The sequence below is a fragment of the Euprymna scolopes genome, chromosome 41 (assembly GCF_053919585.1).
Source record: "Euprymna scolopes isolate OS-2025 chromosome 41, ASM5391958v1, whole genome shotgun sequence".
NCBI classification, from domain to species: domain Eukaryota; kingdom Metazoa; phylum Mollusca; class Cephalopoda; order Sepiida; family Sepiolidae; genus Euprymna; species Euprymna scolopes.
The window spans coordinates 44,961,880-44,974,392 of NC_136522.1; the positions used below are offsets into that span (position 1 = coordinate 44,961,880).

The 12,513-nt window shown below is 28.1% G+C and overlaps 1 protein-coding gene across 3 annotated transcripts in view; it reads left to right on the forward strand.

Moving 5' to 3' along the window:
* The window catches only part of LOC145266489 (transcription factor ETV7-like), an 88,164-nt gene extending 84,688 nt beyond the window's left edge, over positions 1-3,476 (forward strand). For all 3 annotated transcript variants that reach the window (XM_080122211.1, XM_080122212.1, XM_080122213.1), the window contains exon 10: positions 1,824-3,476. In XM_080122211.1, coding sequence (XP_079978337.1) covers positions 1,824-2,490 — 667 coding nt within the window. In that variant the 3' untranslated portion in view covers positions 2,491-3,476. The remainder of the gene's footprint in view (positions 1-1,823) is intronic.
* The last annotated feature ends 9,037 nt before the right edge of the window (positions 3,477-12,513 follow it).

Below are 12,513 nucleotides of genomic sequence, written 5' to 3' on the forward strand. Positions count from 1 at the left end.
CTCCATAATTCTGATTTAGTTTGTCATATCCGCCTAGATATCATCGACTTTCTTTTCCAACTATCTTAAGGTATTTAATCCTCGTGACTTTTTCGTGACTTTTGTCTGAAACACTTTTTGTTTTCCAACATACCTTATATACAATGTGTATATATGTATGAATGTATGTATGTGTATATATATACATACATCTACAAAGTTGAGTTTTGTTGCACTGACATTGATATTAAAAGCTTACTTTTTCTATTTATCATGATTAAAACGAACTTAATATAACCAGTAATGGATATGCGAGTGACTTCATAAAAGTTAAATAATTTGTATCTTCATTTGTAAAACAGAACATTCATTAATTTATTATTTATTTTATGGTTTCTTATTGGATGATTGGTTTCATTTAACTATTACGCTCAATTCTATTTATGTATATTTTCTACATTGTGTATAATTGCGTAGCATTTAGGATGAATAAATTTTAGCACAGACGCGCGTGCGCACACTCACTCACACACATAATCAATAGAGAATTGGTGCTATAATAATAAATACGAAATATGCATAAATTAAAATATTATATTTAAGAGTATTTTACGGTCGGACAACCGTTCAATTCACAATTTTTGAAAACTCATGTTTTTTTTATTTTCTCATAAGAGTATATATTACAGATCTGTTTCGTTAGCAATCTTCAACAAAAAGTAAAAATATGTTACCACTGTATTTTTGAATGTAGCAAACGCTTCAGAAAATTCTATGGAGTAAAAAATATTCAAACACAATCTTTACATGAAACAAACTGTCAAAACGATAAAAATATTCAAACACAATTTTTACATGAAACAAACTGTCAAAACCGTCACTCTGATGTCGAGACTAATTCTCGTTGTTTATCAGGTCTCCATCTTTTTATTTATTTGCTACATTCAAAAATGCAGTGATAACATATGCAGAAAGCTATAATCTACATGCAGAGTTTTTAATACTCAAATGTATGTATATGACGCAATTCATATATATATATATATATATATATATACATATATATACATATATATATACATATATATACATATATATATACATATATATACATATATATATACATATATATACATATATATATACATATATATACATATATATATACATATATATACATATATATATACATATATATACATATATATATACATATATATATACATATATACATATATATATATACATATATATACATATATATACATATATATATACATATATATATATATACATATATATATATATATATATATATATATATATATATATTTCAACCAATATGGGCCAATTACTATATCTACTCGCAAACCTTCTCCCATCAATAGTTAGTGTCCTTATTTTACGAAAATCACATTTTTGGAACCTATTTTACCCAGAGTTGGGGTTTCTCAACATCAGTGGTAACAAGTTGATTATAATATATCTGATAGAATCTGAACTGACTATTATTAAAGAATCATGATTTTTATTGTGTTCTTCTTCTACGACGGCGTATATGAGGTTGGAATCAAAGTACCGGGAGTCAATTTATAAAATAGTCTTTGCATCTTTGACTGCTTTATCTATGTTATGCTATATCAACCTTTTGGCTTTTAAATGATGAATTGTATAGGATTAGTCCAAACGCTCTAGTTCAATAAGATTTAAGATGAAAACAAGTCAGAATAATCCAAATAATACACATTATAAATTCTCATCTAAAAAAATTTCGATACAGATTCGATATGCTCATGATCTTCGAAGTCTTTATAACGTATCAATACTCCTTTTTATCTTTACAGATTCATGCAGGCGCCGAAAGATATCAAGAAAGGTCAACGAGGTGCTCGACCCCACTATAAACTTGAACCTTTTTACGCCAATTCGTGTCGCCCCACACAATCGGTTTCTGAACAGACAGAAATAAACGATCAATTGTACGTCACTCCAGCTCTGTCGACTGTCGCCAGATTAAATAGCAACCCGAACCATGGCAACGTATTACCACAGTTAAACGGTAACTCCCCTATGATGCCTGATAGTGGTTCGCTGATAAAAACAGGCTCGGATTTTGAACGTTTATTATCCAACGGCTTGAAAACAGATCCGGGACACTATGCCTTCATACCGCCCCGCAGTCAACATTCCATCGACACCAATATAAAATTGCCCTTTGTTAAAAGTTCCTCGGATTGTGTACAAACCTCATCGTCCTCACCTTTGGCATCCAATGACAAAACACAGGATGTGCTACTCAAACCAAGTGACATAAAGACTGAGAAAACGTTTATTCCATATAGCAACGGAAAGGGGCCTGTATCGCAGCTACCCGAGTATGCAAACACGTATCCTTTAAGTTGGACTAAACCGGTGATCCAAGAAGAACCTGAAGATCTCTCTATTGGCAATCGGCAACGATCCCCCGATGTCGACACTAAAATCCACCCCACATCCACTGACGATTCGTAAAATACATTAAAGTTTACGTTTTACTCTTTGCCTGGCCAAATAGTTGAATTGCCTTTGCGAATGCTTTGTCCATTGAAAAAGTAAGGCAAAAGTTACAAAACGTGTCGTAACGTAAAACTAGGGTCAGGCGAGGAAAAATAAAGAAGAGCAGGGTGTGTACCTCCCGGCAATTTGAAATAAGTTGATTATAAATAATTTATCGATCAGATTGAACTAAGTAAATACAAGAGGAGAATCCAGGAAAAGGTGGCAAGGGGAAACATATTCCTTCCATTAATTATCCTACATTTTTTTCTAAAAAACATTTTTTTCCAGCGGTGAAAAAAATCCAAGAACTCGCAATGCAGGTTTAAAAAATAAATTTCTCAATCTGGATGAGATAAAAAATAAATAACGTACAGGTTGGATTTTAGAGTTGTTAAAAAAATCGAACAGAAAGAACTTTTTTCGAATATTAAATAACCTATTACTCTGCATAGACGATCATGAATGCTCTCGTGTAAACGTCTGACTATTTAAATCTTCCCGGTATACGATCTTCACTTGTTCACAAGTTCATATATTGTTTCAATGATAAATTGAATATACTGTTCCAATTGATGTCCATTCTCTCTATAGACTATAATAACAATGTATATAAAATATGGCTGTGTTATATATCATGTGTAATGGCAGTCAGAGAGTTAAAGAATTGGATGTTTTAAAAGAAAATGGTATTTTATGTCACCACATGTTGTCCTTTTTTCATCTCTAAAATATTCATATCATTCCGTATGAAGAACAATGTTTTTACAAAAGTTCAAGAACAATTGTGACTTTGAATTGGAAAAATCTTTATTACGCGCAAAAGAAAACTTAACCTTGAAAAGAAAGAGAGGATGAATTTATTATCAGACGACGGCTACTCTAGATTTTGTACCTCTCTCTCTCTCTCTCTCTCTCTCTCTCTCTCTCTCTCTCTCTCTCTCTCTCTCTCTCTCTCTCTCTCTCTCTCCTAACGTTCTGGTATTGATTGGCGAGCGTGCATTCACGCTAACGTCTAAAGACTACAAAATGCGTAATAAATCATCATTTACTTTATCTAACCTATCAGACGATCTCTAGACATGAATTTCTTTTACGTGCATTATGGATATGAGGCTCCACTAGATAAGTGATGACTGTTTGGCGCTACAATGTGTACGACGTGATAAAGTTGGTTGTAGGTGATAATGCAGGGTTTTTCTTCCGAACTTGTACCCTGTAAGTGCTTGAGAGTCTAGTCTATACTATTCATTTACCTTTGACTGGGAACTCCTATATGAACGGGGGGTTTATATATTTCTCAAGTGTATGGGTGAAAAAAATGCAGAAATCGAATGGAAGGTTTGGCCTAGTATTCTTGTCGCTAACCAATGCATTGTTATCGTATAAAATACTACATATAATTGAACAATTGACGATGGACAAAGATTTTAAAATAATAAAAATTAAAATGTCGTTTGATAGAAATCGGTCCTCACATAATAAATGTCCGTTTTTATGCTTTGCATTCGTTTAATTGTTCCCAAAAATGATTCCATATTCGAAGATTTTATAATGGTCCCTATTTACTTACATTCCCACGAAGGCAATGTTAGACACGAGGTTGGTGTTCTATATACTGAGATATACAACAACCCCAAAAGAAACACTATGGATAGGCAAAAGGTAAAAATTGGCCCCAGTCAAGAAGGACTTCTCTTCATCTAACCTAGGAGAGAACATATACTACAGTTTGATTATAGCCAGAAGACGAATTCAATTGCAACTTCATTTAAGGATTTAAGGTGCCTTATAAATGTTGATATGTGAAGGATCCAGAAAGTGACTCTATCTCCCTTCGTACTTCCGTTATGGGGGAGACTATTCCTCTTTTGACAGTAAAATAAATATCAGGGTGTTTTGTTTGTCTACTTACGTTTACAACTTTGATACAAGTCGGGTTTACGAAATGCTATTCTATTCCAACGTACCTATTCTTTGTGAAGGCTGTCTAATTGGGTTGGTTTCTCAACTCTAAGACTTTTCCTAATATTTCAGCTCTTCTTTCTTTTTCTTTTTTTTGTTTTTTTAGTGCCGTAAGTTGATGGCGTCAATTCTTCCTTTAATTTCAATTTTTTCTGGTCTTTATTCCAAATTTTTGAAACTGCTTTTACACGACTCGAAAGTGACTTTATCTCCATCCGCATTCCCCTTATGGACCGTCTTTGGCAATGAAAGAATTCTTTACTTACGAGATAAACTTTCATACAAGATTACTTCTCGCTTGTATTTTAGATCTCCAGACTAAACCAAAAATGTGCCTCACCCTTTCGAGAATCCCTTCTCTCGCAAGGGCACCACAGACATTATTAACTGACACTTCCCCCGCTTATTCGGTCCACCAAGAAGGACGATTTGTGACGCTCCCCAAGCCGAAACAAAAAGTTACCTCAACTGCTTTCTGATACTGATATAAAGCGTCTCAAGTCATCACCGCTTTATGCACGTGGTGAGATGGTGCTTGGGAGGCAACATCAGCTGCGGCTAAATCTGATGTCCATTCACGTATCAATAACGATACCAGACTTTAAGCTCGCAGATTCAATTTGTATGAAGTATGCGAGTCAACAATATTATGAACTTTTTTTTCTGTGCTTGTAACCTTTTACTCGGCAGCATTATCACGTGGGAACTTATTATAAAACTAGTATTAAAAAAATGACAGAAGAACATTATGTTCTGCAAGTATAAAAATTATAGGATTACGTAATTTAATTTTTCTAATGTAAATTATTTTTGATAACCTAGAGATAAACATCCCTCATTGATTTTTGACTTAGAGTAAAGAATTTTTTTCGAATTTATTTCAGACACTGGGAATTGTTGTACGGCATAATCACGTTGACACACCGGTTGCCATCAGATCACCGGAGTTAAGCAACGTTGAGCCTGGACATTACTAAAATGGGTGACCAATTTGGGAGTCCAGGTGCTGTATGTAGGAGGACGTCGAAACCTCCCTGCAAAAAGTTGCAAAAACCTAACGTCGTCATCTCCCTTAACGGGGATATACATAAGACTGGGGACCGCTTGTGAATTTCATACTCCCATGAAACTTACCCCTTCAGAGGAACACGGTTAAACCCTGAATAGGGTTAGTGCTGACTGCACATGCACATACTGGGAATTGTTCCAATTGCTATTTACTTTCCCATGTGTTTTTATAACTTTTTTAAAAATTTCAATGTGATAATTAGAGACTGAAATATGGCGAGTTGGAAAAGAAACGCAAGCTATTTCTGATGAGCAAAACAAAGACAAAATATCATTTGTTTATATCGCCCTTTTATTCAATGTTATTCTTTTAATTTTATTCCGTTTTGTTTTACATTAAAAGAAATTTCGTCGAATTTTTAACAGCAAAGACCTTAGCGGAAGATGCATGGTTAAAAATAAATTAAAAGAGTAATCGCTGCTCACATAAGAATGAAAGAAAGAACCCTAATAAAATGGAAAGTGTAAAAAAAGAAAATGCAAAGAAAAACGTATAAATCGGTACAGAAAGCATAAAATATTTTAAAAAGAAAGAAAAGAAATAAAACGTTTCACTATGAAAATAAATTTGCCTTGTCTCTTCCCTTGGGCTGATTTTCTGTAGTGGGGCTGATATATTGTTACAAATAATTGTAGATTGCAGTGCTTGTGTACATCAGTGATGTTTTAACGCATTTCAGATGAAAACATTATTACGTACTTACGTGTTATCATGAAATTAGTATAAATTCCAAAAATTACGAAAAATGATCCAGTAGACGTGTTAGATGCATTTTTAACAAAAAAAAAATCATCCATAATTATGTGTTCATATTTTCTGTTCAAAAATGGCGAACCCTTGATTTAAGTCAATTTAAGTCAAGAAAAATACGTCAGCCCGTCACACTGAATTATTTTCACAACTCTTCCACATTAAACAATACGATAATTCTATACATTCTATTTTTATTTGTAATTTTTCTACAGGGTCATTTTATTTATTTATTTTTTAATTTATACTTATTTCGACATGACACGTAAGTATGTAATGTTTTCACCTGAAATGTGTTGGGTTTTCAGATCACCGATCTACACAAGCACACATATTGTTCTTTAGTCTAGAATGAGGAGTCTAGAATGAAGATATTTTAATTGGAGTAATTAATTCTACAATTCTTTTTACGTTCACAAATAAAAAAAAAAATTTAATTAAGAACGGATTTTTGTGAACGGCCATGTTTACAATGATTTAAAGTCACGTGACGCAAGATACTCTAACTTGTTTTATTTTTTTTAATTTGAGGACGGTTTTAAATAATTGTCTTACAAATCGAACTAGATTTTCCTGCTTCTTTCAACATTCAAAAATTACAAAATTTATAACGCAGCATTTTCCTCATAATCATACGGGAACATGTTTTCTGGTACGATAACGTTTTTATTTCTACTCTAGTTCACACATATGAAATTTTTTTAAGATATCAACTTCGAACTTAGAAGGGTTCATATATAGACTGGTAAAAGGTTAACAAGTGCATTGATAAAATTGTTATTTTTATTTTATTATTATTTTTATTTTTTGTTAAACTTTATTTTGTTTTGTTTTTTTTTTTCATCAAATTATTGCCGTGATCTGTTTGAAATGTTAAATGATTGAAAAAAAATCATGTCGAAGTATTTTTTATAAAATTTGTCATTTTTACAAACGTCTTGTGTTTTATGTTCTTGAAAAGAATTTTCATTTACAGTCACTATTTTCCTGCCTTCCCACAAGGGCAATTTTTAATGTAGATAGAATCAATCTCGCCAAAAAGGGTAATCACGATTCGTACAAAAAATGTCTGTCTAGAATAACATATCCTGCAATAACTAAAGACAGAACAGATACTCCACCCGTCTGAAATGAAATCCTTTAATCAAGTAAAAAGTGGTAATAATGAAATAATAATGATGTGATACTAGGTTTTAGCAACAAACTTACAAATGAGAAAGCCCGACCAAACCAAAGCACAAGTCAAAGTAATATTAGCTTATCTTGCTTTGAGAGGCACACCAACCCAATTGATTGTCAGTTAAATAATGCCAATGCTCTTACGTCATTATCTTCTCTTTCTCTGTCTTAATGTATAGCATTGCCTTTTTGTGACGCCATCCACTGAACATATATAAAAATAAGCAATGTTATGGTAAATAATATTAACTTTCTAAGCAATCACCATTTAATTGATTACGTCATCTTCTGTTTCTTTATGGTTTAATGGATAATATCATCTAGCGTTATCTATTGTGCACCGATACAAACAAGCAAGCAAGAATTTGTTGTTCAACTAGCAAGCCATCCGGCATTGCCCGGTCGTACAATACGCTTAAATATGATATTTTGTTTAATGCAGATCTCGTATTTATTTTTTAGACATAAATTATCATTTCATTATTACGGCTTTTTTATTTAATTAAAGGATTTATCCCCATATTTATTTCAGACGGTGAGAGTTGTCTGACTTGCTGTTTGATTTTATATGTGAGTCATACCAGTGTTTTTTTTTAAATAGTATAATTATATATAAAGATCGTGAGCTGATTAAAAACGCGAGTTATCTCTTGTGATTTTAAGAAAAAAACGTGATTTCGATTATTAGGAGGCAGGGGTATGATTGCGATCTGTGTGGGTTCATTGCACAGGCCGTGATCGTTCGCTCTATATGCCGATCTAATGCCTGTCGCTATGTCACCTGTGTGGTATCACTCAATGCTGCAACAAGAGAATTCTCTCTCAAAATAAAACTACGATTCCAGCTTTAAAAAATAAAGTAACATAAGTTTATTTGGGGTAAGTTACACTAATACTCGTTTTTTTAGCAACAAACTTGCAAATGAGAAAGCCAGACCAAACCAAAACACAAGTCAAATATTAGCTCATCTTGCTTTCAGAGGTATACCAACTCAATTGATTGTTAGACCTCAGCAAACGAAACTGACGGTGAGATTTCTAGAAGACCAACTCTCTTTTTCCTCGCTTGTTCACATGATGGAATATATAGAGATAGATAGATAGATAGATAGATATTCTTGAAATGCAACCAGAAATGATCGCTTGACAGAATGACTATTTGCTAACAATCTTCAGCCATTATTTTTTTTTTTTCGATTGTCTTGTTCTCAGAATTATCCCGCGTTTAAAGACACCTTTTTCAAGGAGAAATCTAATTCTAATGGACAAATTCGCCATAAGAGATATTTCCATTTATTTATTGGGTGCTCTGCCTTGAACGATAGCAAATATCCTTATATATACCACGTGAGAGGTAGCGGAGTTGAGTTGGGTCTCTATGATTCTCCGTGACAACTGGACTCTTAAGCATTAAACAAAGTTATATATATATATATATATATATATATATATATATATATATATACGTATGTTGTTCAGAAAAAAAATAACATCCCTCAAAATAAAATATTGTTTAAATTTGATTAAAACTATTGATTGTGGGTTTGTTTGCGGAAAGAATCCCTTTGTTATAACAGTAAATGGCATCACATGATTAAAACTGAGATGACGATAACAAGAATACGATCGCGACCTGTGCTGTAAATGAACCAAGACGTACGTGTACGAATATACAAGAGCTTATTTATTGCAAGGCAACGCTGGGTATACTAGCTAATGATATATTATTGTTTGAAAGAGGAAGATAAAATAAAGAAGAGGAAGGGCTTGTTTTGCTGCACCAGCCACACCACGCGCTACCCTTTTCATTGGCAAAAAACGCTGGACTCGATGGTTATATATGTATATACATATATATGTATAGATATATATAGATATATATATGTATATATAGATATATATATGTATATATGTATATATATGTATATATATAGATATGTATATATATAGATATATATGTATATATGTATATATATGTATATATATAGATATGTATATATATAGATATATATGTATATATATAGATATATATGTATATATATAGATATATATGTATATATATAGATATATATGTATATATATAGATATATATGTATATATATAGATATATATGTATATATAGATATATATATAAATATAGATATATATGTATATATAGATATATATGTGTATATAGATATATGTGTATATAGATATATATGTATATATATAGATATATGTGTATATAGATATATGTGTATATAGATATATATGTATATATAGATATATATGTATATATATAGATATATATGTGTATATCGATATATATGTGTATATCGATATATATGTATATATATAGATATATATGTATATATAGATATATATGCATATATATATGCATATATATATATAGATATATATGCATATATATATATAGATATATATGCATATATATAGATATATATGTATATATAGATATATATGCATATATATATGCATATATATATAGATATATATGCATATATATAGATAGATATATATGCATATATATAGATAGATATATATGCATATATATAGATATATATGCATATATATAGATATATATGCATATATATAGATATATATGCATATATATATATAGATATATATGCATATATATATAGATAGATATATATGCATATATATATATAGATATATATGCATATATATATAGATAGATATATATGCATATATATATAGATATATATGCATATATATATATGTATAGATATATAGGTATAGATATATATGCATAGATATATGTGTATAGATATATATGCATATATATATATGTATAGATATATATGCATATATATATATATAGATATATATATGCATATATATATATATATAGATATATATGCATATATATATATATATAGATATATATGCATATATATATATGTATAGATATATATGCATATATATATATGTATAGATATATATGCATATATATATATGTATAGATATATATGCATATATATATGTATAGATATATATGCATATATATATATGTATAGATATATATGCATATATATATATGTATAGATATATATGCATATATATATATATGTATAGATATATATGCATATATATATATATGTATAGATATATATGCATATATATATATATGTATAGATATATATGCATATATATATATATGTATAGATATATATGCATATATATATATATGTATAGATATATATGCATATATATATATGTATAGATATATATGCATATATATATGTATAGATATATATGCATATATATAGATGTATAGATATATATGCATATATATAGATGTATAGATATATATGCATATATATGGATGTATAGATATATATGCATATATATAGATGTATAGATATATATGCATATATATAGATGCATAGATATATATGCATATATATAGATGCATAGATATATATGCATATATATAGATGCATAGATATATATGCATATATATAGATGTATAGATATATATGCATATATATAGATGTATAGATATATATGCATATATATAGATGTATAGATATATATGCATATATATAGATGTATAGATATATATGCATATATATAGATGTATAGATATATATGCATATATATAGATGTATAGATATATATGCATATATATAGATGTATAGATATATATGCATATATATATAGATGTATAGATATATATGCATATATATAGATGTATAGATATAGATGTATAGATATATATGCATATATATGCATATATATATGTATAGATATATATGCATACATATATATGTATAGATATATATGCATACATATATATGTATAGATATATATGCATATATATATATGTATAGATATATATGCATATATATATATATATGTATAGATATATATGCATATATATATATGTATAGATATATATGCATATATATATATATATTATAGATATATATGCTTATATATATATGTAAAAATTTATATGCATATATATATATGTAAAAATTTATATGCATATATATATATATGTAAAAATTTATATGCATATATATATATATATATGTAAAAATTTATATGCATATATATATGTATAGATATATATGCATATATATATATATATGTATAGATATATATGCATATATATATATGTATAGATATATATGCATATATATATGTATAGATATATATGCATATATATATATGTATAGATATATATGCATATATATATATGTATAGATATATATGCATATATATATATGTATAGATATATATGCATATATATATGTATAGATATATATGCATATATATATATATATATATGTATAGATATATATGCATATATATATATATATATGTATAGATATATATGCATATATATATATATATATGTATAGATATATATGCATATATATATATATATATATGTATAGATATATATGCATATATATATATATATATATGTATAGATATATATGCATATATATATATATATGTATAGATATATATGCATATATATATATATATGTATAGATATATATGCATATATATATATATATGTATAGATATATATGCATATATATATATATATATATGTATAGATATATATGCATATATATATATATATGTATAGATATATATGCATATATATATATATATGTATAGATATATATGCATATATATATATATATGTATAGATATATATGCATATATATATATATGTATAGATAGATATGCATATATATATATGTATAGATATATATGCATATATATATATGTATAGATATATATGCATATATATATATATATGTATAGATATATATGCATATATATATATGTATAGATATATATGCATATATATATATGTATAGATGTATATGCATATATATATATGTATAGATATATATGCATATATATATATATATGTATAGATATATATGCATATATATATATGTATAGATATATATGCATATATATATATGTATAGATATATATGCATATATATATATGTATAGATATATATGCATATATATATATGTATA